This window comes from Bos mutus, chromosome 13 (genome assembly GCF_027580195.1).
Source record: "Bos mutus isolate GX-2022 chromosome 13, NWIPB_WYAK_1.1, whole genome shotgun sequence".
In the NCBI taxonomy this organism is placed as follows: domain Eukaryota; kingdom Metazoa; phylum Chordata; class Mammalia; order Artiodactyla; family Bovidae; genus Bos; species Bos mutus.
In genome coordinates, this window is record NC_091629.1 from 57,138,943 (window position 1) to 57,166,642 (window position 27,700).

Genomic DNA, 27,700 nt, shown 5'->3' on the forward strand with positions numbered 1-27,700 from the left:
CAGGCGGCCGAGGTGGGGAGAGGGAGGATGCGCCTCTCCAAAACCCTCGTCGACATGGACATGGCCGACTACAGTGCCGCGTTGGACCCAGCCTACACCACCCTGGAGTTTGAGAATGTGCAGGTGTTGACGATGGGCAATGGTAGGTGGGGGCAGGTGTGCCCAGGTGTGCTAGGTGGGGGCAGGTGTACCCAGGTACTGGAGCGAGTCTGCCGCACTGGGTTTGGGGCTGGGGGGAAAGTGGTAGGCGAGCACTGTGGTCCCGTAGGTGAGGGCACAGGTGTTGCCAGGTGAAGTCGATGTGCCCAGGTACAGTGACCAGAAGCCTTCGGGGTGGCGGTGGGGGGGTCTGCCAGGGCCAATCTGCAGCAAAAGTAGGGCCTGGGTGTTCCTGCCAGGCCCTTGTGGTCCCTGTGACCAAAGCTGTCACTGTGCAGCGTGTCACCAGGAGCGGGGACTTCATGGTGAGTGTCCTCTCGGCGTCCAGCCCCAGTCATTGGGCCCATCATGACCCCTGCTTGAACCCCTTGGGCCGAGGTTCAGAGAGATGGAAAGGTTATGTCCCGTCCCCGGAGACGGTGGATGGAGACATGACTATGTTTCAGGGTGTCTTTGGGACTTTCCTGGGGGAGAAAACGGAGTTCTCAGGGAGGTTTTGCTAATAAGATGGGGATCAGCAGTGTGCATGCGCACACTCATTGAGTGTGTGTGTGTGTGTATGTGCACACACACACAAGCACATCGGTGCGCACGCACAAGCACACTGGTGTGTGATTGTAACCTCCTGTTGGCATGGGTGCTCGAATTTCCATGTACACACGTGGGCGAGTGGTGGACTTTGTTGCAAATGTATGTCTGCAGGAACCCATGTGCATGTTTGTGTTCACTGGTCTGTGTGTGCACGTGTTCTGTGTCTATTTCTAGTCACATTTCTTCTCTGAGTGGGTCCGTGTTTGTTGTTATCTCTAGGGATATCTGTGTTTATCTTGCTGATGTCCGTAAGTGGCAATGAGTGTGTATACAGTAAGCAGTGCTGAGTGTGTGTCCGTGGACGTTTGCACGTGTGAGCTCTGGACGTGGATTGGTTTGTGTGTCCTGTGTCTCCCGGACGTACGTCCAGTTTGGGCATCCTGTCCCGTGTCCTTGTGTACGTGTGCACATCCCCGTCCTGGGGGGTCAGCTCTCTCCAGCGCTCATGTGATATCCCATTGCCATTCACACACGCGAGTCACCTCAGCAACACGTCCATTTGTCTCAGACCAGATTGCGTTGCCCGTACATCCGCTCCCGTTATCACTGAGAGCACATCTAAAGGGGTGGGGGGAGTTCTCCACAAGAGGTAGGGGAAGGGAGGAGGCTTGGAAGCCAGGACGCGGGGACCTGACCAGTCGCAGGCCAGCCTCAGAGGAGGGGGGCAGCCCACCTGCCTTCCTTCCACAGCTCTGCAGCTTTAGCCAAGCTCTGTAGCACTTGAGTCAGCTCAGCTCAGCCAGAGAGAGGTATTTGCCCTGCCCATGGTCAGTGGGCATGATCTGTGGTCAGTCTCACCATTTGCTCGCCTCCCCCTGCCATTCACTCACTGTGTGACCTTGGGCATGTCACCTCCCCTCTCCTGGCTCCTTCTGCAAAATGGGCTTAGTCATTCCAGGCCTGCTGGCTTTCAGGAGTGTCCAGGGATCACGTGAGGGAGCTGAGGGGAAAACATGTGGGAAATGGTAAACAAGAAGCTGCTGCCCTCGGCGGTGTGTGTGTGACCCCAGAGAGACAGCGTGTGAGACACCTGACCACCATCTAGCCCTGGACTGCCCCCATCACTCCTTCACAGTGGGCACCTCCAGCTCCCAGGAAGTGTGTGTTCCCGAGGCAGGAGCTAAGCTCCTTACGGGATGTCCTAAAGACAGGACAAATCTAGCTCTGGAGCCAGAAAGATCAGGGCTCGAATTCTGGCGTCCATCCTTCCTACCAGTGTAAACTTGTGAAGCCATTTTCCTCTCTGAGCCTCAGTTGTCTCATCTGTAAAATGGGAATAAATCATAGTGCCTGCCTCCCAGGGCTAACCAGAGAATCCCATGCGATAAGGCACCTGAGGGCTTAGCACTGGTAACTGGTCCTGCGCCCTCTATGAGTCAGGTCAGGAACTCTGAGCATCTTTAAGAAGGGTCTACATTCCCCACTGGAGTTTGAAGTGGGCCAGAAAGTTGGGGCAATGTTTTGCATATGTGCTGGGTTGGTAGCTCGAAGGTTCCAAGCTCCCTACCCACCTCCCATCCCTGATTCAGAGGGAGCAGGGGGTCCTTGTTTATCAGAGGCTCCAGCAGACACCCCAACAGGACAGCACTGGCCAGATCAGCACCAGCCTGCATGCCTGGACCATAAATCCAACTCCTCTACTTAGCAGCAGTGTGACGACTCTGGTCAGGTCCTGTCCTTTCTGAACCTTGATGTTCTCACCTGGAGAATGGGCACCATCACCTGACCCTGGGGAGTAGGATGAGCTACTTGGCAGCACCCAGCCTATCCTGCCCAGGATGTGTGAGCCCTTCCCCAGTCTCCGCCTGAGTTGTGGGGTCAGCTCTCCCGGTGGTTGGAGGAGGCAAGGCTGGAGGAGAAAGGGCACCAATGCAGCTTAACAATTATCCTCATCTCCAGGAATAATTCACCAAGTGGAGGGGGCCGTACTCCTGGGCACCCTCGGAGGCGACGAGATGTTCAGCCAGGACATGACAGAAAGGAGATGTGGCAGTGTGTCCGCTTGTGCACGGAGGCTGGAAATCATCTGCTCCCAGAGTCGTCTTCTGCAGAAAAGTTTTTATTTTACAAACACTGATAAAGTGCTTCTTACCTGCCAAGCACTTCACATATATTGATTCACTGAACCTTCATAACAGCCCTAGAGATTATTATGTGCCCCATTTCACAGGCGGAGAAGGCAATGGCAACCCACTCCCTGGAGAATCCCAGCGACGGGGGAGCCTTGTGGGCTGCCATCTATGGGGTCGCACAGAGTCGGACACGACTGAAGCGACTTAGCAGCAGCAACAGCAGCATTTCACAAGTGAGGAAATGAAGGCACTGAGAAATACATTAATGTGGCCAAGGTCCATGGCTAAGAAGTGGGCAGGCTCGGATTTAAACTGGGCAGAAGGGCTAGAGAGATTATGCTGTTAACCACAGCACTATAGCCCTGTCCAGTGCTTAGCTAGATGTTCCCTAGGAGCCCAAGATCGGATTCAGGGTGAAAACGTGTGTGTGTGTGTGTGTGTGTGTATGACTTTGTGTGGTATGTGTCTGCAAGCATTTTTCTGGGGAGATGGTTCACAGTGTCATCTTCTCTAAGAGGTCTATCCTCGGTGGAAGAGTTGCTTACAAAAACGAGGGTTCAGCTGTGGAAATATAAGATAAAATTGAAAATGACTGAACCAGTCAATCTGCCCTTTTGCAATTAGGGAAACTGAAGCCCAGGGGAAACTGAAGCAAGGAAAAGGAACTTGCCCAAGGTCACAGACGACTTAAGAGGCAGCACTAGTCACCGAGACCACAGCCACCTACCTCTTATCCCCCTCCTCACATAGATGCAGCAGTTTTGTTTTGTTTTTTTTTTGCCCCACGGTATGTGGGAATCTTACTTCCCTGACCAGGGCTCAAACCCACTCCCCTTGCACTGGAAGTGCATCGTCTTAACCACTGGACCACGAGGGAAGTCCCAATGCAGTAGCTTTTGCTATGGGGTGCCCAGATCCTTGCTGTGATCCTCCCAGGAGGGCAAACGAGCCACTGTCCTTGATGTATGTCTTCCTGTTTCCTTGCAGAATTTGCAAGGCCCCTGAGTACCAAGCTGAGACTCACCCAGCCTTGGCCACTCTGAGAAACAGGACTTGGTTCTGGAGATGATGGGGGAATATTTGCCCCTCTCATAGCTCCCTCTGCCCAGCTAATCAGGGTCCATAACTGTTGGACGCATCCTAGGAAACAGCCAGTTTCTTCATTCCTTCCCAGAGAAAGCTGAGGCTAGCGATCGCCACCACGGGGAGGAGCAGACCCTTGTTAAACAACTCTACGAAGTCAGTGTCACAACTATCCCTAAGTTACGGATGCGAAATGGGAGTTCCAAAACAGCAAGGAACTTGCCCAAGTTCTTTGAGGGGGGTCAGTAGCACCTGGGTTTAGCTGAGGCTGAAGCCCTGGAAAGATCCCTACAAGGCTCACATCCTTTTCTGAATATAAACCACCAAGAGAGCAGGGCCTCTGAGAGGTGACTTCCTGCCCCTCCTGCGTCCTCACTCTTTGCTTTTCTGGCGCAGACACATCCCCATCAGAGGGTGCCAACCTCAACGCACCCAACAGCCTGGGTGTCAGTGCCCTGTGCGCCATCTGCGGGGACCGGGCCACGGGCAAACACTACGGTGCCTCGAGCTGTGACGGCTGCAAGGGCTTTTTCCGGAGAAGTGTGAGGAAGAACCACATGTACTCCTGCAGGTGAGGAACCTTGATTTCTACATCTGGGAAATGGGTGCCCTTCGGCTGATGTTCCCCCGGGTCTGTCTTCTCCCTGGGTAGGTCTCGGAGCCTTCTGCCCTTCAAGGCCTTCAAGCCTCTAATTTCTTCGCCCTTGCGGATCAGATGGGAGTGTCTATTCTAGACATCCCTTTATTGAACACTTACTACGTGCTGGGAACCATACTAAGTTTTTGCCTGTGTTAACCGCTCCCAGAAGCTCATCGTGATTTTTCCCATTTAGCAAATGGGCACCTCTGAGGCTTAGGATCAAGTCTCCTCTGAAACCACAGAGGGTGAGGCCCATCCCCCAACCTGGCGCTTTTTCTGGGGTGGATCGGGGGTTGGCCCCAGGCCTTTCCACCTCTCTCAAGGCCTTGGAGAGTCCTCCTTCAGAAGCATCTCCCCTGCTGGGTAACAACAATAATAAAATAATAGCAGCTGTAGTTACAAGCTCTTACTGTGAACAGACACTGCACTGAGCCCCATTTGGGTAATTATCTCATTTTCACCTGTCAACACCCCTCTGCAGAGGTTACTATTATTATCTCATTTTATAGATGAGGAAGCTGTGGCTTGGAGAGGACTGGGAATTTGCCCAAGGTCACCCAGCTTGAATCAACGGCAAGCCCGGGGTTGCCAGGGCACCACCCAGAACCACGGTGGCGCCTGCCTGCCTCTACTCCATATCCCCCTCCAGAAAGCGGCTTATGTGGACCAAGTACTGAAACTGATTCACAGCCAGTAGCCTGCTCTGGGCTTTTAATAAGATACGTGGGAAATAGCAGTGCCCTCTACTCATAGCTGAGTGATCTGAGGCCACGTGTCCGCTCTCTGAGCCTCAGTTTCCTCATGTTTAGGGGGACAGGGTTGGGCTCTCAGAGAGTCCACAGGGCCTTTCCAGCTCCTGGTTGGTTAGCTGGAGGACTCCTGGGATGAAAGGTTTGAGCAAGGAGCCTGGAGGTCAACCAGATGGCCAGGATCCTAGTTGAGCCCTGGGGGGAGGAGGGCTGTCCTTTCTTCCTCCAACCACCCCAAGCCCTCCCCAGGTTTAGCCGGCAGTGCGTGGTGGACAAAGACAAGAGGAACCAGTGCCGCTACTGCAGGCTCAAGAAGTGCTTCCGGGCTGGCATGAAGAAGGAAGGTGAGCCTCGGGCCCCGCCTTCCGCCCCTGCCCCACCCGCGCCCACAAGCTCCTGACGGCCATTTACAACTGTGGCCACAACTTTATGACTTGGTGACAGGCCCCAGGGTGACTGGCTAATGGCTGAGAGGAGGGAGGGCCTGAAGATCTGACCATAGGGAGGGGCTGGGCTTGGTCTTGAGAAAGATTCCGAGAGATAAGCTCCTACTCTCAGCTACTCGGGTTCCCAGCACCACCACCCCTGCCTGCCTTCACCACCGCAAGGCAGACAGGTTGGGTGTTCTTTTTTCTTTTTTTAATGTGATTTTATTTTTTCATTTTTTGGCTGCACTCCTCGGCATGTGGAATCTTAGTTCCCTGACCAGGGATTGAACCCACACCCCTTGCAGTGGAGACACAAAGTCTTAACCACTGGACCACCCCGGAAGTCCTTGGGTATTTTTGCTTAATATACTATTTCAAGCATCAGGAAAAACGTAGAGAATGGCATGACGAACTTCCATGGCCCCATGACTAGACTCAGCAAATGTGAATGGGTATGGGGCGGGGCTCTATCTCCCATCTTCCTGTTCCAGGGTCAAGTGCCTCAGTTCCTTAGTCTTTGTTCTTGGGTATCAGATGAGGCAGCGTCCTCAGGCTCTAGAGAAAGGGAACAAGGCATCAGACTCGTTCTGGGTGGAGGAGGCTGGGAGTGCTGGGGCACATTTATTAAGGTGTCTCCTGCCACCAGAAGCTGGGCTTTCCCACACTGATAGTTCTTTCTTTTTCATGACAGCCCTGTGGGGCACTATCATCACCCTAGCTTTTTCATAGACAAGGGAACCGAGGCCCAGAATGGGTCAACAACTTGCCCGAGGCCCCCCCAGTTGGTTGAAGCAAGCTCCGAGGTGTGAACCCCGAGCTTTGGTCTTGAGCTCAATGCAGTTTGGGTGATAACCTCGATGCTGCCTGCTATGCCCTGCGGACTCTAGGAACGTTTGAAAGTTTTCTAGCCCACGCTCAGGAAACAAACATCTTTTAACTGCTTCTCTGAGTAACTTGAGCCCATTTTCAAATCTCTCTGTCTCCTTCTCTGCTCAATGCACCTTTCCCAGCCCTGAGACTGGCTCCCAGACCTTCACTTCCAGCCCGCAGCTGCGGCACACTAACCAAAACCCTTGGTCTAGTTCTGCACAAACATACACCTGCCCCACCCGACCCCCAGCAGGATCCTGGGACCCAGCCTTCTCCCGGCCAACTGGGAAGAGGGGGAACTTGGCTTTGGCAGTCTACCCTCCCTGACTCTGCCTTTGAGCCCCTGTTTCTCTGCGTGCCTCCTGGGAAATATCCTCTGGGTCTCATCCCTATAGGGCCCTGAGAGTTTATGACCCCTGCTGTGAAACCTGGGCTATGACCCTCAGGAACACACCATGATGGTCACACCACGATTCTCATCTGGACCTCAGTGGTTCTCAAGAGCAAGGAGAACCTTTTTCAAAGGACAGATGCCCCCCATCTCTCCCCCACCCAGTTTTCAATGGGATTGCACCACTCTTACCTTGAACTTGAGCACAACTTTGTCGAATGAGAAATGTTATGAATGAGGGACTTTCCTGGCTGTCTAGTGGTTAAGACTCTGTGCTTCCGCTGCAGGAAGCGAGGGTTCAATCCCTCGTCGGGCAACCACTATCCCGCATTCGACAGGCCCTGGCCACCAAAAAAAGAAAAGAAATAAATAAAAGAAATGTCATGAATGGGAATATGAGGCATGTGTGATCAGCTAGGGGCTTTCCTGGTAGCTCAGCGGTAAAGTATCTGCCTGCAATGCAGAAGATGCAGGAGACCCAGGTTCAATCCCTGGGTTGGGAAGATCCCTTGGAGGAGGGCATGGCAACCTATTCCAGTATGCTTGTTTGGAGAATCCCATGGACAGAGGAGCCTGGCGAGCTTATAGTCCCTGGGATCACAAAGTCGGACATGACTGAGCACACACACGTGAATAGCTAGAGGCAAGGAAAAGATTGAGAGCTACAGTCTAAGAGCCAAACGGTTTAGGGTTCTAAGAGCCAGTGATTCTATCAGCTCGACAGCCTGAAGATTTTATATTTGAGAGAATGAATATCTTGTGTTAAAATTTCAAGCGTTGTGACAGGCGGGAGGGAGAAAGGTTGGCAGCTCACCTGAGCAGACGGCCACCTTCCTAGGTTGTAGGTAGCCTGTTCCTGCATCTCACTGGTCTTTAGAGATGTCTCTTATTAAACATTCAGAGTCACTTTCATGTGTGTGGCAGATCACACACTTCAGTGAAGTTTCTGCCCCATCTGGGCTTCAGTGTTCACATCTATAAAATCACAGAGGTGGATAATGAACCCTCCTTCCAGCTCTGTGAGTCTTGCTATACGCCCACTGATCTACCTGTGCAAGTACACACTGCCCACCAGGAAATGTGTGTTTGTTCCCTGGTCCTCCCACTGGACTGCCACAGAGTCGGCAGGCCCAGGGGAGGGAGAGTCCGCAGCCATTCTACCTTGGCTTAGCCTTGAAAATAGCCAGTAGCTTCTTATCTTGGAGAAGGTGGCATTATGCCAAGAGGAGAGGAGGATCGGCTAATGGCAAGTGTGTGGGGGCTATAGTAAAGGCTGGTAGTTGTTTGCACGCTTGGGTTAACCAGGAGATCCTGACACATGCAGTGGGCTCAGCTGCTTTGAGAACAGGCCAGGGTAGCAAAGTGTCCCACTGCCACTGTGGTCAAGTTCTGGGAAGTAAGGGCATGACTAGCTCTTGTTGTTATTGTTCATTTGTTAAGTCATGTCCAACTCCCTGCTACTCCATGGATTGCAACACGCTAGGCTTCCCTGTCCTTCACTATCTCCTGAAGTTTGCTCAAACTCATGTCCATTGAGTTGGTGATGCCGTCCAACCATCTCATCCTCTGTCGTCCCCTTCACCTCCTGCCCTCAGTCTTTCCCAGCATCAGGGTCTCTTCCAGTGAATCAGCTCTTCACATCAGGTGGCCAAAGTATTGGAACTTTAGTATCAGTCCTTCCAATGAATATTCAGAGTTGATTTCCTTTAGGATTGACTGGTTTGACTAGCTCTACCTAAGTCTTACAGTCCCAATACCCCTCCTTGGCTTGGCGGGAGGTTCTCAGAGCCAAGAGAGATTCTCAATGGAAGCCCCAGGACTGGGAGAGTTAGGACCAGTTTTTATTTCCCTTCCTCGATGGCCTTAGGAGAATCTAGAAATTAGAACTCCAAAGTTGTCCATGAGGACAAGAAAGCATGGATTGTAAATGTAGCATTCATAGACCAGTCGGGTGTATAGGAGGTCATCAAATCTTTCCACTTTACAGATAGGGAAGTTGAGACCAGAGAGGTGATATGATCGGGTCAAGGGCAGAGGAAGTCAGGACTACACCTCAGGCTCCCCAGAGCTGAGCAGACACCAAATTCCCTGGATGAGAACTAGGACTGATGGCCTTGGGAGGCACCTGGATTTGGTCAAGTCTCTGAAACTTCCTCTCAACCACAGAGAAGGGCTCTGAATCTCAAAGTCTTGTGAGTTTGGCCAGAGGATATTCCATGGTGATCAAGTAGGTTAAAGAACAGAGACTCTGGGAAGAAATCTGGGGCCAGTGGGCCCAATGGCAGGTCCCAAATTCTTTTCTATAAACCTACACCTACCTGAGCCTGAGCTGTCAGACCCAGGACAAATGTCTGACACCCGGCTTCGAAAATTCAGCCCAGGAATCAGGGCGAGGGATGCAGGAAGTACAAGCTGGCAGTAGGCCAGGGGCCCACAGATGGGCCCTACCTGGGATCCCCGGCCCAGCCCCCCCTCCCCACACCCCCAATCAGGGGTTCTCTCGGAAGACAGGCTCGTCCTCTCCGCCTCTGCCCGAGCCGGTTAATATTCAATAGAAGTTACATTAGGTCCCCGACCCTGCTAATACTGAGCAAACATTTGGAAAACATCATTCCGTGACTGAGCTCGCGCCGGGCACTGATAACGCTGGCCTAACCTTGAGGAGCCCAATCCCCAGCTGCTGACAGCAGCCCTTTTCTTAGGCCCGCCGCCACTTGGCGCCCTGGTGGGTGCGGGCTGGCAGCCGTGGGAGGGGTGTCGCAGGCGGGGTGGGACCTGGGCAGGGGAGTGCTGCTTGGAGTTGGCCCCCCGTCCAGGGTGGTGGGTCTGAGAAGAGGAGTTTCTTACCTTGGGACCTCTGTTACATCCCACTAACTCTGGGTTCCCTTTACACTATCTGTGTTTTTATTTTTTTGGCCATACCACGTGGCTTGTGGGATCTTTAGTTCCCTGACCAGGGATCGAACTTACGCCCCCTGCATTGGAACTGCAGTCTTAGCCACTGGACTTCCAGGAAAGTCCTACACTGGCTGACTTCCCTTCTCTGATTTCAACGATGTTTGAAATCAAGAGAGTTGAAGAGCGGAATGTCAACGTTCCATTGAGAAATGGGGTGTAGATTGCACCCGAGAATCAAAGCTTGTCTCCTTCTGCACCTTCTTTCGGCCACTCAACGGATATTTATTGAGCACCCACTGCGTGCTAGGCTCTGTTCTAGTTGCTGGGACTATAGCAGTGGATGAAAGGGAAGATATTCTGGCTTTCTGGAGCTTTCTTTCTCTTAGACAGACAGAGAGTGAAGAAAGGACAGAGAACAAGTACCAAGAAGAAAAATAAAACAGGAGAAAGTGACAGAACCTGCAGGAGGGGTATCCCCGTCAGACAGGGTGGTCAGAGAGGGTGTTTCTGAGAGGTGATATTTGTAAGGAGACGCGAGTAAAGGGAGAGGGAGACGCTTAGTTGTGGGGGATGGGGTGTGAGTGGGAGGAGAATTCCAGGCAGTGGGAACAGCAGTGGCGAAAACTTTGATGGAGAGTGGCTGAGTGAGTCCCAGGAATGGCTGGGAGGCAGGTTTGATAGAGTAAAAGTGAGATGGGGGAGATAGGACCACTGTGAGAAAGGGTGACCTGACTCCAGGTATGATGGGGAGGTCCTGGGTTTCCGCAGTGGAGGGATGTGACCTGAGTCGGGTTTCAGGGGATCCCTTTATCTTCCGAGAGGTGCACAGACTGCAGGGGTAAGGCTGGAAACAAAGTGGCCAGAGAGGAGGGTCTGAACTCCCCCAGGACCCAGCCCAGAGTGGGAGCTGCAGGTGGGTTTGCACAGATTACTGACAGCATTTGGAGTGTGTGTGTGGTGGTGGTGGTGGTGGTGGTGGGGTGGTGAGAGAAAGAGACATATAGCGAGGCCCCCAGGCTGGGAGGAAGAATAAAGCTGCCTGTTCCTGAGATGGGAAAGACCAAGAGGAGCAGGTCTGGGAAAGAAAAGGCTGTAGATGGGGAAAGGCTGTAGATGAGGCCCAGAGAGAGGGTGTGGCCCCCACCAGCGCACGGAGACTGAGCGGTGAATCCCACCAGGAACCCAGGTCTCCTGCAGCCTCATCCTCCCTTCTTACAGCTTCAACAAAGGCCTCGCAGGTTCCGAGGGCCTGTCAGGGAGGCAGAAGGACCATCCCACATCTTAGGCCAAGGCTGACCCGAGTAGAGATGCAAGGAGGTGTGGGGCCCGGGTGGACAGAGGCCCCGGATCTCTGAGTTCCTGGGAGGGGAGCCCCGTGGTGGGGCAGGAGGCAGCCAGAGCTTTTGCGAGCTGTCTCTGGGAAGGTTAGCCTAGAGCACATGTGCTTCCTACTGATGACAGACCCCAGGGCAGATGGGGCCTCCAGACCCCCTTGTCCAGGCTTCTGCCTCTGCACTCAGGCATCCCTGGGCCATCTCCATCACTCAGAGCAATTCATTTTGCTTGTCTTATCCACTTGCACCTGGAAAGGAAGGGACCCTTTTCTAAAACACAGCTTGAAAGCCTATCATCGAGACAGATCTCCTGTTCAAAATTCAAGACCCGCCTGAGGCCCTCTGCCAAGTCATCCCAGCCTTGCATGCCTCCCATGATGGGTAGATCACTCCTCAAGCCACCCTGTTGTGTGAGGAGCAGTGCTGGTGCTGGGAAAGTTCTCCCACAAGCTGGGTGAGGAGCCATTGGCCGCCATCCCCACACACTGATCTGGGCTCTGTGGCCTGGGCACTCTCCCTCCTGCCCCCAGCTCCCACCTCCAAGTGCGTTCCCTTTGTTCCTGGACAGCCCTGCAGGACAGCCCTCCGAGTTCACCTCTCCCCTTGTCCTTCAGCCACCCCTCCTGGCATGGGACCCCTCTCCTCCCACTCACCTCCCTCTGCCTCCTCACAGCTGTACAGAATGAACGGGACCGGATCAGCACTCGCCGGTCCAGCTACGAGGACAGCAGCCTGCCCTCCATCAACGCGCTCCTGCAGGCTGAGGTCCTATCCCAGCAGGTACCAGGGGAGCCTCCCCCACCCACCTGGGGCCCCCTCCTCCCAAAGAGGAATCTCAGCTCCACCCCTTTCCTTCCCACCCGGGCCTTTAGAGCAGCAGACGGGAGTGCCCTTGGACATCACGAAGGGAAACTGAGTCCAGGGTCACACAGCCCATTTAGTAGCAAAGACTCAGACCCTGGTGGCTCAGACGGTAAAGAATCTGCCTACAGTTGCCTGGGTTCCATCCCTGGGTTGGGAAGATGCCCTGGAGGAGGGGATGGCAACCCACTCCAGTACTCTTGCCTGGGGAATTCCCATGGAGAGAGGAGCCTGGTGGGCTACAGTCCATGGGGTTGCAGACAGTCGAGCACGACTGAGTGACTAAGCGCAGCACAAACCCACTGCTGGCACTTAGCAGCTCCGTGGGGCCCGCATTGTGCAGGCCAAGCAGTCTCTGAGATTGGCTTAGCCCCGAGAGAAAAGAGGAGTGGACATTGTGGCGCACTGGGGCTCAGCCAGCCCCCCTTGCTGTGTGACCTTAGGTGAGTTGACTACCTCTCTGGGCAGTGGTATCTGCACCTTCCGATGAGGATGGGCACTTTTGCCCTGCTTCTCCTCTAGGGCCAATGGGTTTTTTAGGCTTCAGAGGAGCTGGTGGAGGAGGAGGTAGGGGGCAAGCAGCAGATGAAGGCCCAGAGAGAGCTGTCTTCCCCCATAACTGCCTCCTTGGCATCCTCCCTTTCCGGTTTGCCCACAGCTTCCTTCAGAGCTGAGAAGGCACCCACAGTCCAGCTCCTCTTTCCCAGGCAGGGAAGCTCTCTGAGTGGGTGGGAGCTCTGTGCAGGGGACAGAGTATATGGAGGGGGGCCCCAGCCACCCCAGCGTTTTCCTTCGTCCCCGCTAGATCACCTCCCCTGTCTCCGGAATCAACGGCGACATTCGGGCGAAGAAGATCGCCAGCATCGCGGATGTGTGTGAGTCCATGAAAGAGCAGCTGCTGGTGCTCGTCGAGTGGGCCAAGTACATCCCAGCCTTCTGTGAGCTCCCCCTGGACGACCAGGTGAGGGAGGACGCGGTCTGCGGGCAGTGCGGGCCCTGGGTAGGTGGGTCCTGCTGCACCCCCCCCCACCCCGGATATGGCCTTGGGCTGATTCGATTTATTTCACAAACACGCGTATCATGTGTGCATGGAGCTGTTTAAATCACTTTACAAATATTAGCTCATTTAATCCTTCCGACAACCCTAGGTAAGGTAAGTGCTATTATGACCATATCATATAGGTGAGGAAACTGGGGACACAGAGAGGTTAAATAACTTGCTCAAGGTCACACAGCTAGTATCCAACACAGGCAGAACTAGAACAAGCAGGCAGGCTTCAAAGTCCAGGCCTGTAGCCGCTGCACTGCTGTATCCGACAGCTCTCCCAGGTAGGATGTGGGTAGGGGCTCAGGGGCAGGGCCTAAGCCCTGGCTCTAAGAAAGGTTCTGTCTGTGATCTTGGACAAATTACTTCCTCTCCCTAAGCCTCTGTTTGCTCATCTGTAAAGTATGAATTGTAATATCCCCTTCAGAAAGCTGTTGGGAGGATGGAGAACATTACCATTTGAAAAGTGTCAGTGGTGTAATGGGACACCCACACAGTCCTGGCCTCCCTAAATGTCAGTTTCTTCCTTGTATCCCACCAAGATGGATTTTCATTCAGCAATTTTATTTCCCAAACTACCTTCTTTGGAATACCAAAAATGTCTTAGTGGGGCTGAGGGATGGGGTGCTGAGGACAGTCGAGTTCCTGAGTACCTGCTCAGGAGGCCCTGAGGCCTCTGCAGACATTTTTTTGTTTGGGAAAGAGGGGCTGAACTGGGTCATCGACTCAGCTCGGATGGAAGTGGGGCGGCACCAATGGACAGTGTTCCAGATACCGGCTCCTGGTACATTTGCTTCTCTGTTTTGCAATTCTGCACGGAAGATTGGCAACATGTCTCGGTCTCTTAAAGTTTCTCAGAAGTCCTCAGGCAAGGCAGCTGTTGAACCTTGGGAAGCCCAGGGCTTCTCAAAGTTCTCTGGGGCCCAGGCGCTCCTGGAATGCGTTTGCATCCCGTGGTGAAACAGGCTGTGAAAACCCTGGCTTGGCTGGTCCTCACCCTCACACAGAGGCCAGATCGGATGCCCTCTCACACGGATTCCTCACTGCTTCGGGAGGGATGACAAGGCAGGGATCTTGGCCAGGCTGCCCTGGCCTTCTTCCCTGTTCCTCGTGTTCTGGCCTCCGTCCCCTCTGCTGGAGAGGCTCCATTAATGTTTAATCCCTCCTGTTCCTTCCCAGGGGCTCAGCAGGACAACAAGATTCCCCCCCCCAAGCTAAGCAATTGTTAACCTCCATTTCCCACCCAAAACCTCCGTGGCTGGGGCTCAGAGCATTCTCAGAGAGCAGTGATGGGTGGCCAGTAACATAGCATAATCATTAACATCGCCACCCACCACCTGCCCACCCCCAGAACAGCCATGTTAGGGGGCTGGACCCAGGGCCAAGAGGGTTCCCAGCTCCCCATTCATAGTGTATAAGGAGCTTATCCTGCCTGTGATGGGTGGGGCACAGCGGGGAGAACTGGGGGATGTTGTCTGTCAACATTGCCCCAGGAACCAAGTGTGTTTGCTTCTTGGTTTGTTTGGGGCATTGACCCACTGAAACCTAGAAGGCTGGATAGCATTGGATAAGGGGATGGAGGCTTGAAGGGAAAGAGCGATTTGCCCAAGGTCACAGAGCAAGACAGCCACAGGATTCAACTCTAGGTCTTCTGTCTCTCGATCTCAAAGACACTGGAGTAAGTGACGAAAGTCCTGCATGGTGCCTGGCGTGTAGGAAGTGCTTGATAATCAGCAGGCTTTGGGCTCCTTTGTCCTGCTCATGGAAAGGGAGTTCTTGCCCTCCTCCAAGGCTGCTTGCCATTCCCCCTCTTTTCCTGTCATCCTCACCAGGCTTCACCTTGGGGGTTCACAGACATGGTAAGGATATGGCTGCCACAGAGGCTCAATCTGGAAGGATGTTAAGTAGAGTGGCTCATCCATTCACCTGTCCCTTCATCTTTCATCCAAACAAATATTTATGGAATGCCTCTATGTGCCAGGTGTCCTCCATACCTTAGAACTACCTCACGCGCTTAGCAAGGCCTTCTGTGATTTACCCCGTTGCTCTTCATCACATGAGCCTCCTCTTCCTTTCTTCTTCCCTCCTTCCGTCCATTGGTCTATTTCTTCTTTCTTTCTCCCTCCCTTCCTCTTTCCTTCCTTCCTTCCTTCTCCTCCTCCTCCTCCCTCCCTTCTTTTCCCAAACAAGCGTCTGGCACTTGTGGTTTTCATTCAGTCTCTCAGTCGTGTCCCAGTCTGGTGTGAGACCCCGTGGACTTCAGCACACCAGGCTTCCCTGTCCTTTGCTGACTCCTGGAGTTTGCTCAAACTCATGTCCATTGAGTCAGTGATGCCATCCAACTATCTGATCCTCTGTCACCCGCTTCTTTTCCTGCCCTCAATCTTCCCCAGCATCCCCAGCATCAGGGTCTTTTCCAATGAGTTGGTTCTTCTCATCAGGTGGCCAAAGTATTGAAGCTTCAGCTTCAGTGTTAGTCCTTCCAATGAATATTCAGGACTGATCTCCTTTAGGATGGACTGGTTTGATGTCCTTGCTGTCCAAGGGACTCTCAAGAGTCTTCTCCAACACCACAGTTCGAAAGCATCAATTCTTCAGTGCTCAACCTTCTTTATGGTCCAACTCTCACATCCGTACATGACTACTGGAAAAACCATAGCTTTGACCGTACAGATTTTCATTGGCAAGGTGATGTCTGGCACTTAGTAGGCACTAACATCTGATGACTTCAAGAATGAGCAGTCCAATGAATTAATGAATAAAAGCATTTTTGCTTCCTAGTTTAGTCTGCTAAAGGATTTCCAAGCTCCCTAACCCTGCCTTGCAGATAGGATCCTTGAGGCTACTAGCCTACGACCATTTGACCAGCCCCATCCTTGATCCTCATGCAAGCACTGAAGCAGGTGGTTCTGAAAAGGCAGGCAATGCCCTCCTGTGGGCTGGCAGGGCTCCCACCTGCCAGACTTCAGACTCAGACTTCAGTCTTCCAAGGCCTCTCTGTCCTCTCTGCAGGGAAGGGGTCGGTCAAGCGGATCCCTGGCCAAGGACCATTGCTCACACGCTTTGCCTCAGAAACCAGCATCCATGTCCAGATTCTTACAACAGAATCTAGAATCTTCCAGCTTCAAGTGGGTGGATGCTCTAGAGATCTTTTGGAGCAGTGATTTCCCAAAGACAACCATGCATCAAAATCAACTGAGGAGCTTGTTAATCTCAGATCCCTTGGGCCCACCCCAGACAAAGAGAATCAGTGCCTCGGGTAGTAAGGCCCAAGAATCTGTGTTTTACAAAACACCCTTCATCGTGTTACATAGCTGATCCATGAGTAGGAATTCAGAACCCCCAAAAAAGCTCTAAAAGTTTTATAACTTTTTGGGTTTGTAGACCCTCTTGAGAGTCTGATGAAAGCCTTTAAGTCTCTGCTAACACACACACAGAGTGGTGTTACAGTTTTACCAGGCACACAGACACACAGACGAGGCCCAGAGGGGAGAAGCAGCTTACCCCGAACGCAGCAGTTCAAGGGCAGAGTTGGCATTTGGTGTCCCGGCTCGAGCACAGGTTGTCTCCCCTTTCAGCGGTCAGCTGAAGCTTTTGCCAGTTTCTAGTTTTATCAGTTATGAGAGGAAGGCAGCCATTTTCTGATGCCCATCTTATCATTCAGGCAGGTAAAGGCAAGCAGAACACTAATGCTGACTTGCTCAGGGTCATTGAGTTGGCGGGGAGCAGCCTCCCCACGGGTGTAGATGCCTTCCCAGGCATGTGGACACCGGACGCCGTCCCCTCTCTCTTCCAGGTGGCCCTACTCAGAGCCCACGCCGGCGAGCACCTGCTTCTCGGAGCCACCAAGCGCTCCATGGTGTTCAAGGATGTTCTGCTTCTAGGTGAGGATGCTGTCTGCCCAGCCAGGGCTCTGCAGGAGGCATGCCGAGCGTGGAGCGCACCTGGGCATGGGAGATTTCCCTGGTGGTGTGCAGAGTGAGGGAGGCAGATCAGAATGGTCCTGTCCTCAGTATTCTCAACTGGATACCGGATTCAGATGCAGGGAAATGTGGACTCGAGGAATTAAATTCCCCAGCATTCATGTTACAGCACAGTCAGGCTTAGCCCTGGGGTAACCTGTGCATTCAGATGTACTTTCTGGAGAGGGAGCAAAAGGCAGTCAGGAATGGCACAAACCCCCAGTCTGTGTCACCTATGCCGTCATAACATGTTTGTTTATTACTCTAACTTCTTACATAGGGCACACCGTGGGCCCTAGTCTGACTACTTTACAAATACCAACCCCTCTAGTACGACAACCCAATGAGATAAGCACTATAATTTTATTCCCATTTTACTGATGGAAAACTGAGGCACAGAAAGTAATTTATCCAGATAGATCTGGCTAATCAATGGAAAAAGCAAGATTCAGTCCAGGTGGTCTAATTCCAGAACCTGAGCCCTTATGCTTGGTGCTTTTATGCCTCCCAAGCAGCCCTTGATTGTCATCAGTCTTGTGGTCTGTTGTCGCCACTGAAGAATGGAGCTTGGGTGATATGAAAGGGGTCCTAAGAAGTCAGGCTCTGGGCCCACTCCAATGCCTGCAAGTCACTCATTCCTTTAATCTGGGCCTTGGCTTCCTCATCTGTAAGATGGGTGTGACAGTCCCCACCAGCCCCTCCTTCCGTGAGCAGCTGCTGCATTATAACTGCAAACAGCAAAAGCTAGAGGAGAGAGGTACACCCCGGTGGCTTCCCATCCCCTCTCCTTCCTAACCCGTCCAGGCAATGACTACATCGTCCCTCGGCACTGCCCGGAGCTGGCAGAGATGAGTCGAGTGTCCGTGCGCATCCTTGATGAGTTGGTGCTGCCCTTTCAAGAGCTGCAGATTGACGACAACGAGTATGCCTGCCTCAAAGCCATCATCTTCTTTGACCCAGGTACAGCCCACGCCTCCCACACTCCCCTGATGCTCCAGACCCTCTGTCGGACTACTCCCACTGGGCTATGAACCCCACGCTTACCACCCCACCTCTCTAGTACAACAATCAGGAGAGGACATCTTTATCAGCTCCATTTAACAGATGAGGAAAATCAAGGCTCAAATGACTGATGTGACGACGGGGCACACTGACTCCAGAGGCTTGGTTTTTTTCTTTCCCGTCTTACCTTTCTTGGGCTTCCTGGGTGGCTCAGAGATTAAAGCCTCTGCCTGCAATGCAGGAGACCCGGGTTCGATCCCTGGGTCTGGAAGATCCCCTGGAGAAGGAAATGGCAACCCACTCCAGTATACTTGCCTGGGAAATCCCATGGACGGAGGAGCCTGGTGGCCTACAGTCCATGGGGTCGCAAAGAGTCGGACACAACTGAGCGACTTCACTTTTACCTTTCTTTCCCTTCCTCTCTGCTTTCTGTTCCTTACCTCCTCCCATCCTCCTTTTCTTTCCCTCAAAATTTTTTTTATCAAAATAATATCTGCACATACTTAAAATGGAAATAGTCCTCCCCACTCTACTTTTCCTGTCCAAAGCCTACTCTCCAGGAGGAACCATTTCTGATTCTTTGTACTGTTTCTTTTTATTGCCACCTCTCCAGCTCTAAATAAAATGCTAACCCTTCTACTTCTTGATTTATCCATTTTAGAACATATTTTTCCTCCTATGATAGTTGAGAATTGTATTTTTCCCCATCACTCCATTTTTTCTCTCCCATTGTCCTAATACATTTTTCTTACTATTTCAGTGTCTCTACTGATTGCCTCTATAATGTTCTGCGCCTATGCTTATATTTTTTTGTTCCATCACTTGTCGGCAGTATCTCTTAACCTTTCATTAGCAGAATAAAGAGAATGTATTTGCATTCTCCCTCTTCCATCTACTAAGCCTCCAATTCCATTTTCACACAACGTCTTTTTTTTTTTTTTGAAGGTTTTTTTCAATGTGGACCATTTATAAAGTCTTTATTGAATTCGTTACAATATTGCTTCTGTTCTCTGTTTTGGTATTTTGGCTGGGAGGCATGTGGGATCTTACTCCCAGACCAGAGATCAAACCCACACCCCCTGCCTTGAAAGAGGAAGTCCCCACCACTAGGCCACCAAGGAAGTCCTGTACAACATTTTTGTAGTTGTGATTTTGTGTAAAACCTGTTTTCCTCTCCTGATGTCAAGATGGGCACCTGGGCTCCAAAGCTTCCTTGCTTCCTTCTGTCCTTCCATGTTGGCGAGGTCCTACCTCGTGCCAGGCACTGTCCTTAGTGCCAAGCCCTCTCTGAGTGAAGATTGAGTCTAGTAAGCATAGCGAGGAAGCAGAAATGAACACTGTGTATGGAGCACTCACTAAGGCTCTTATTGATCTCACTTGTTACTTGCCACATGGTATCTATGAGATAGGAATTGCTATTATCTCCATTTTACAGATAAGAAAATTGAGTCACAGGAAAATTGATAGACTTGCCCAGGTCACATAACTAGGAAATGGCAGAGCTTGGATTTGAACTTCAGACTCTTTAGCTCTCAAGCCCATGTTCCTACCTATCACATACTATTCCTGGTTTCTTGAGGGGATAAGATTTCTAGTTCCAGTTTCCTCCAGAGCCTGGCCTAGGCTGTGTACCTGTGGTGCTTAGCATGGGCCTGGATGATAGTAACTGCTCATTAAAATGTGCAGGATTACTGATTCAGAGTCAGGGTCAGCAGCCTGGTCTGGAGGGGCTGGTGACCTAGGTCAGGGCCGGGCATATGGGTGGTGCTCAATAAATGTTTATTGACTGAATGATAGAATGCACAAATGTGGCCCAGGAGAGAGACAGCCCTGCATTGGAAATGTGGCTGAAATTCTCTTCCAGCTGCTTACTTTATCCATAAAAGATACAATAGATGTCTTCCATGAAGGTGGAGATTAACTATTGAATAACCACTTCGATCACTTTCCTGGTTAAGAATCTAAAATGTATCCATTGCTTTTTGTTTTTTTCATTCATTCACCCTTCCATCCATGTACCCATCCCTTCATCTAGTTATCTGTTCAACAAATATTGACAATGCATGGTGCTGGGTGGTGGGTTTAAAAGATGTGTGTACGCCTGTACAGAGATCACAGGCTAGTGGAAGAGACATTCCATCCTGTGTGCCCAGTAGTGACAAAAGAGCCACAGAAGTTTGGGGACACCATGAACACTCAGAGTGCAGAGCTGGTAGGATGGAATGGAGAAGGCTTCCCAGAGGAAGTGTGATCTAAGCTGAGACCCCAAGACCACACAGGCCAGGGAGCAGGCAAGTGGGGAGACTGATGAGGCACCAGAAGAAGCAAGTGCTGAGGCCTGGATTGTGGGGCTTTTTTTTTTTCTTTTTGGCTGAATTGTGAGACATGTGGAATCTTAATTCCCCGACCAGGGATTGAACCAGCATCCCCTGCATTGGAAGGTGGAGTCTTGACCACTGGACTGCCAGTGGGGCCTTAACCGGGAGTCAGGAGCCCTAATTCCACATCATGGATCTGCCAACAAGTGGTTCTGTGGCCTGGGCCAAGTCCTTTCCTTTTTGTGTGCCTTGGTTTCCCCATCTGTAAGATGAGAAGGTTACAAGGTACCCTCTTGGGAGTGTTCCTGAAGTCTTGCCGCAGCACTGCTAGGATTCCCTAGGTGCCCTCGGGCCACTAGGTCTCCCATCGGAGCCCCTGGAGTAAGGGGACATTGGGTCCCACCTCCCCAGACGCTCCGGGTTGGCCCTCTGCCTCCCTGGCACAATCCCTCCCATTGCAGATGCCAAGGGGCTGAGTGACCCGGGCAAGATCAAGAGGCTGCGTTCCCAGGTGCAGGTGAGCCTGGAAGACTACATCAACGACCGCCAGTACGACTCGCGTGGCCGCTTCGGCGAGCTGCTGCTGCTGCTGCCCACCCTGCAGAGCATCACCTGGCAGATGATCGAGCAGATCCAGTTCATCAAGCTCTTCGGCATGGCCAAGATCGACAACCTGCTGCAGGAGATGCTGCTGGGAGGTTAGTGTCCAGCCTGGGAGGGGCTGAGAGGTGGGCGGGGCTGGAGGCCGCTTCTCCGAGACCAGCCTCACTTATGCAGAGCTGCCTTCACCTCTCAGCTCCATCACTTCCTCACTCTGTGAAAAAGTGAAAGTGTTAGTTGCTCGATTGTGTCAGACTCTTTGTGACCCCATGTACTGTAGCCCACTAGGCTCCTCTGTCCATGGGATTCTCTAGACAAGAATACTGGAGTGGGTTGCCATGCCCTCCTCCAGGTGATCTTCCCAACCCAAGGATTGAACCCAGGTCTCCTATACTGCAGGTGGATTCTTTACCATCTGAGCCAGTGGGCGGGGCTGGGAGAGGTAGCCTCTCTAAGAGACAAGCCTCATGTAGACCTGAGCTCACCGCTCAGCTCCATGACTTCCTTGCTCTGTAGCTTTGGGCAAATCCTTTTATCTACCAGAGTCTCAGTTTACTCATCAGGAAAATGGGGACAATGGCCTGTTAATTCAGGTGCTGAGAAGTTACCATGTTCCAGTCGCCGTTCTAAGTGCTGGAGGTTCAGCAGAGAACAAGAGTCAGTTCTCCCAGAGGTTGTGTATGAGTGTATATATGAGTGTGTGTGTGTGTGCGCATGCTGGTGTATATTAACACTCGGGGGAACAGATGATAACTGAGTATATAATAAAGAGGGCAACTATAAATTTTGAAATAACCAAGTAATACAATACAGTATAACTGAAAGGGGGCCTCTTTAGATAGGCTGGTCAAGGAAGACCTCTCTAAAGTGGTGGCTCTTATGCCACAGATCTGATGGAAGGAAAGATAACATTTAAAAGCCAAACAAGAAACACTCCAAGCACAAGTAACCTACTGCAAAAGGCCCCGAAGCAGCAGAGGGTTGTGTGTTGGAGAAAGATAAGATTGTGAGGCGAGAGGAACTGTATGAAACGAAGATAGAGATTGGGAAGAAACCAAATCATAAATATAGTCTTAGAGGCTGTGGTTAGAGGTTTGCATTGTATTTTCGTCGCAACTCTTAAAAGAAAAGTGGAAAATCAGACTAATGTTTTCAACAAACTATCCCAATTGTGGATAGAAACTGAACATCAGAGGGAAAATGGAGACTGGAAACCCCTGAGAAATATCACTGTCGTCAATCAGGAGAAGGACAGGGAGGCTTGAACCAAGACATGACTGGAAATTGATCAACACAGATGCACTTGAACATCTATTTGGAGGAAGAACTCACAGAATTTGCTGATTGATCAGACAGGGGCAATAAGGGGAAGGGTAAGAGTCAAGGATGAAACCTGCATGTTTGCTTTGAGGAACAGGAATGGTGGTGGAGTAATTTATTGAGACGGGGAGGACTGGGGGAAAAAAAAAAACAATTTGAGACTGAGGGTGGGGGTGGGGGGTGAAGATCCATTGTAGAATTTAGTGAAGCGTGAAATGATTGTTAAATAGTCACGTTGAGTTATCCAGGAGGCAGATGGATATTTGAGTCCGTTCCCCAAACAAGCCCAAAGTTGGGGATAAGAGGCAGCTTAGTGGTGTCCCAGAAACCAGATGCCAGAGAAGGAGATGGAGGAAGGTCTAGCCAAGAGGATAAGAGAAGAGCCAAGGGAAGTCCCAGAAGCCAAGAGCAGAGTGTGTTTTAGTGGGGACAGAGCATTGAATGGTGTTAAATTCCACAGGAGGGGGAAGGAGGCTCTTGGCGATTGTGTTGAAAGCAGTGTCAATGGGAAAGGAAACCAGGGGAGGATGTTGCAGACTGAGTGAGCTGGAAGGTGGAGAAGTAGAGACAGCAAGAGTCAGCTGCCTTGGGAGAATGTTTTGCTCAGAAGGGAGCTGGGAGAGAGCCAAGGCTGATCGCAGGGCAGTGATTGTGATGATGTGCCGTGGAATCCTGGCTGGACTAAGAGGGATGAAGACAGGTGACAGGCAGTGAAAAGTGGGGGCCAGTGAAATGACAGCCTCAATGGGGCTGAAGAATTTTTGCAGGGATGGTGCTAGAGGAAGCGAGCCGGAATGATAGGAGGCAGGGTCTAAATAAAGATGCTTGAACGTGAGACTTTGGAGGTGACATGATCACTGGTGCTGACCAAGGGCAAGCTTTCTCAACCTCAGTGGATTCTTGGGTCTGAATCATTCTTTGCTGAGGGGGCTCTTCTGTATCTTCTTTGGGCACATGACTGGCCTCTACCCGTGGTACGCCAGTAACACTCCTTCAGTGGTGACAGATACTCAGATATTGTCAAAGGTCCCCCGAGGGGCCAAAATCATCCCTAGCTGAGAACCACTGTTACATGGTAACTCACTTTTTTCTCATTTTGACCCTGTGAATGCAGGGTCACCGTGAATCAGGTGTCACTGAGGCTAGGATCAGCAAGGAGCCTGTGTGCTATTGCCGGATAAACTTTGAGTAAAATAATTAAGCTCTTTGGGCCTTGTCATCTCATCTGTAGAATGAGGTTAATAATGATACCCGGCCTTTAGGGCTGTTGTGAAGGTTAAATTATGTCAAACCTGGAAAACGCTGTAAAACGGTACCTGGCACATAGTATGTCGATAGCTATCACTGAAACAGATGTACTTTTAAACTTTTTTCTCTATTTATCTATTTGGCTGCATCAGGTCTTAGTTGCAGTATGCAGGATTTCTGTTGCATCTTGTGGGATCTTTTGTTTTGGCACTTGGGCTCTCTCGTGGTGGTGTATGGACTTATTTGCACTTCCCAGGTGGCTCGGTGGTAAAGAATCCACCTGCCAGTGCAGGAGCCTCAGGAGATGCAGGTTTGATCCCTGAGTTGGGAAGATCCCCAGAGAAGGAAATGGCAACCCACTCAAGTATTCTTGCCTGGAGAATCCCCCAGACAGAGGAGCCTGGCGGGCTACAGTCCATGGCATGGCAAAGAGTCGGACATGAATGAGCACAACAGCAACACAAAGTGGGATCTTAGTTCCCTGACCGGGGATTGAACCCAAGTCCCCTGCATTGCAAGGCAGATTCTTAACCACTAGACCACCAGGGAAGCCCCTGCAACAGTGTATTTTAAAGACCCCTTTCAAGCCCTAAAATTCCATCGTTGTTGTATTAGTGCCATAGCCTATTACTAGACCATATGCTATATATATGGTACTGTCATTCTCTTGACACATTTTCTTGAGGCAGTTGCTGTGTTCCAAACACTTTGCTAGGATCTCAAAGAGAGAAGAAAGTTACACCTGTAATTGTAATGTTCATAGACAGAAGTGATTGTTCCCCAAAGATTGGTTACAGATAAGTGACTATGTGAATTCCAAGGAAGGAGAAGTTACTTTCTACTGAAGTAGGCAGAATCAGGAGAGGCTTTCCAAAGGAGGGAACGTATGAGTTGGAATTTGGACTTGGGGATATTGGTGGGGGTGGAGGAAGTGGGGTAGAAGGCATCTTTAGCGACACAGGAGCAAAACACAGAGCTAGGTCAGTCCAAAGGATGTGGAGATGCTATAAATAGGCAAGTTGGGCTTCAGATGTGGGGGATGAGGCTGAAAGGTGAGTTGGGACCAAAAGGTTAAGGACTCGCATATCAAGGAGTTTTGAGAGACATTGATTGGATCCATTATATTAACATGCAATCGATACACCGCTCGTTGCAATATCTAACTGATCTCACAGCTTCCTAATATACCCTTTGTTCCTTTCAGATTACTTTTGTCCTCTTGGTTTGTGAGTCCTCTTAATACCTTCATGAAGCCTGTGAATAGGAATGGAAACCTCAGTTTGTGTGGGGGCATGTTCCGTCATGTCTGACTCTTAGTAACCCCACAGACTGTAGCCCACCAGGCTCCTCTGTCCATGGGATTTCCCAGGCAAGAATACTGGAGTGGGTTTCCTGTCCTACTCCAGGGGATCTTTCCAACCTAGGGATCAAACCTGCATCTCTTGTGTCTCCTGCATTGACAGGCAGATTCTTTACCACTTCGCCACCCAGGAAAGCCCCAGTTTACTAACCCACAAATAGGAGCCCAATAGGTGTCGTGAAGATTGGATGAGCAGGTTGACGGCCACCCTTGAGGACGGTGGTGCCTCAAGACCCATGGCCTTTATCCCAGACTCTGCATCCTCACTGAGCACCTTCTGCCTGCAGGGTCCTCCAGTGAAGCACCTCATGCCCACCACCCCCTGCACCCTCACCTGATGCCAGAGCACATGGGCACCAACGTCATTGTTGCCAACACGATGCCTGCTCACCTCAGCAACGGACAGATGTGTGAGTGGCCCCGGCCCAGGGGGCAGGCAGGTGGGCAACTTGGGCTCTCCCCTGGAAGGGGTGAGGTTGGGTCCTGAGAGGGAATGTGGAGAAGGTTGGGTCTAGAAGATGGGAAATCGGGTAAAAGAGCTCTCTGTGCTCCAGGGTAGGGAATGAGGGGTGAGACTGTCCATTTGTTAAGGCTGCTTATTCAATGAGGTGATTGACAGCTTCCACTGAATGAAGCCATCCTTAGATGAGGCGATCCACTGGGTAGATTGGTTGAGGATGTCCACTGCGGTGAGGATTTCATTAGGTGATGTTGTCCACTAGGTAAAATTGTTCACTGAAGTTAGACTTCCCAGTTGGGTAAGACTGTCCACTAGACGACTAGGTGAGACTCTTCACTGGGTGAAGGCTTCCACTGGGCTAGACTGTCCTCTGGGGTGAAGTCTCACAAGAGAGAGTTTGTCATCGGGCAGGGTCCTTCAAAGAGGAAGATTATCATTGGGATGAGAGGGTCCGCTAAAATGAGATCGCATTTCATTGAGATTGTTCTTTGGGAAAGTTGGCCTTTGAATAAAGTTGGCCAAGAGGGTCATAGTCAAAATTACGTTCTGAACTTGTCATGGGGGTGGGGCCATCAGTTTCTGCTACTCATCTACCTAACTATCAAACGGAGAGTATTTTTTGAGCCAGTTAGCCAGCCCCTTGGGTCTCATCTACTGCTCTTCCTTTTCTCCAAGAAAGCTTGATCCTGTCACATGTCCCACGGTCCTTAGGGAGACCTGGACCCCAGTTTGGGAGAAGCATCCAACTCTGTATCAAAGGGTGGAGGAGATGGGGGTTGTAGGGACGTGGGCAAAAGGTTCTAACTGCAGAACCTCACCCAGCTATAGCCTTCCAGACCTGATGGAACTTAGACTTAGTGATATGGGGCTCAGAAGGTTTGGGCTGTAGCAGTCCTTAGAGATAATCTAGTCTAATTCTCTCATTTTGTAGAAGAGGAAATTTAAGTGTCAGAGAGTGGGGAGGACTTCCCTAGTGCTCTTCATTGACCCGCACCCACAAAGGGCTGGAATTCTGAGCAACCCTTGTCTGTCTCTTTGCCCCTCCAGCCACCCCTGAGACTCCACAGCCTTCACCGCCTGGTGGTTCAGGGTCCGAGCCCTACAAGCTTCTGCCCGGAGCTATTGCCACCATCGTCAAGCCCCCCTCCGCCATCCCGCAGCCGACCATCACCAAGCAGGAAGTCATCTAGCAAGTCAATGCGGGGCGGGGGCTCTGCTGATCCCCCAGCCCCCTCCGAGAGCCCCTGATGGTCACTTGGTCACAGTGAAGCAAGCTGTGACCACGGGCCAGTCCCAGAGCAGTGATGGGAAGGGCGAGGGCCCTTGAACTCGGGCTGTGGGTTGCATCTCACTGCCCCCCTTCACCATTTGCTCTGGATAATGGGGCTGTGACTTGGGGAGACCCCAGCTGGAAAATCCTCTGCTGCTTGGACAGCTTTTCTCCTGCTGAAACCACTGCCTTCCCCTCATCCTTCGCCTCACTTCTTCACCCCCAAATGGCTGCCACCTGGAGACGACACGAGACCTTGCTGAAGCACGGCTCCCTCCCTGCTCAGATTGGTGTAATGTTGGACACAGAGCCCTTCTGGGCTGGGTCACATGGTGGCTCCTCCCACATCCCTGTTCTGCTGCCGCAGCCACCACTGTCCCCCTTCCTTAGTCATCCTCGTTTCTCCAAAGCCACCTCTCCAGAGGCTGAGGACGACGTGCAAACAACACCCCCAGTCATCCCGGGAGCGTTTGAAAAGCACTGACTGGAGCTCGGTGCAGCGTGGGAGACTCTCGAGCAGGTGGATGCCGTTTTTCCTCTAACCCCTGGCTCTTCCCTTCTTCTGGGACTTGGGAGGGTCCTTCGGGTCAGAGTGATGGTCCCTGTAGGCTGCTGAACATGAAAGAACAATCCAGGGTGGACACTGCAGCCAGGACCGAGGGGGAGGCGGGAGGGGTCAGAGAAGGCAGGAAGGGGCAGACCATCCATTAGGCCTTTAAGGAAGGGCTGGATTCTGGCTGGTGGAACAGGTGAGCCAGAACATTCTAAGAGCAGACAACCTGGACCAGGCAGGGAGGTCAGAAGGAGGCCATGGAAGGAGGTGATGAAAGATGGGGCTCTCTGGAGGAGAGGGGGTGCACCGGACAGCCTGGGGATCTTGAATGCCAGACGGAGGCATGGCGACTTGGGTCCCCAGGCTGTGAGTAGCTGGAGAGGGATGTGCAGGGAGCCGAGCTTTCAGAAACTGGAAGATCACAGTCCTCCAGAGATCAGAAGTTTGGGAGAGAGCAGGAAGGTCAGATGGGGCCTCACCGTGTCA

General features: G+C 51.7%; 1 protein-coding gene across 2 annotated transcripts; it reads left to right on the forward strand.

Annotated features, from left to right (window-relative positions):
* Nucleotides 1-27: 27 nt before the first annotated feature.
* HNF4A (hepatocyte nuclear factor 4 alpha) lies at nucleotides 28-27,291 on the forward strand. 2 transcript variants are annotated; one of them, XM_005903187.3, is made up of 10 exons: nucleotides 28-142; nucleotides 4,302-4,476; nucleotides 5,544-5,638; nucleotides 11,889-11,995; nucleotides 12,882-13,037; nucleotides 16,918-17,005; nucleotides 17,888-18,043; nucleotides 20,865-21,101; nucleotides 25,219-25,371; nucleotides 26,439-27,291. In XM_005903187.3, the coding sequence occupies exons 1-10, from the start codon at nucleotides 28-30 to the stop codon at nucleotides 26,579-26,581; spliced, it is 1,425 nt and encodes a 474-aa protein (XP_005903249.1). In that variant the 3' UTR covers nucleotides 26,582-27,291. The 2 variants fall into 2 exon arrangements, with proteins under 2 accessions (XP_005903249.1, XP_005903250.1); XM_005903188.3 differs by having other exon boundaries at nucleotides 25,219-25,341.
* The last annotated feature ends 409 nt before the right edge of the window (nucleotides 27,292-27,700 follow it).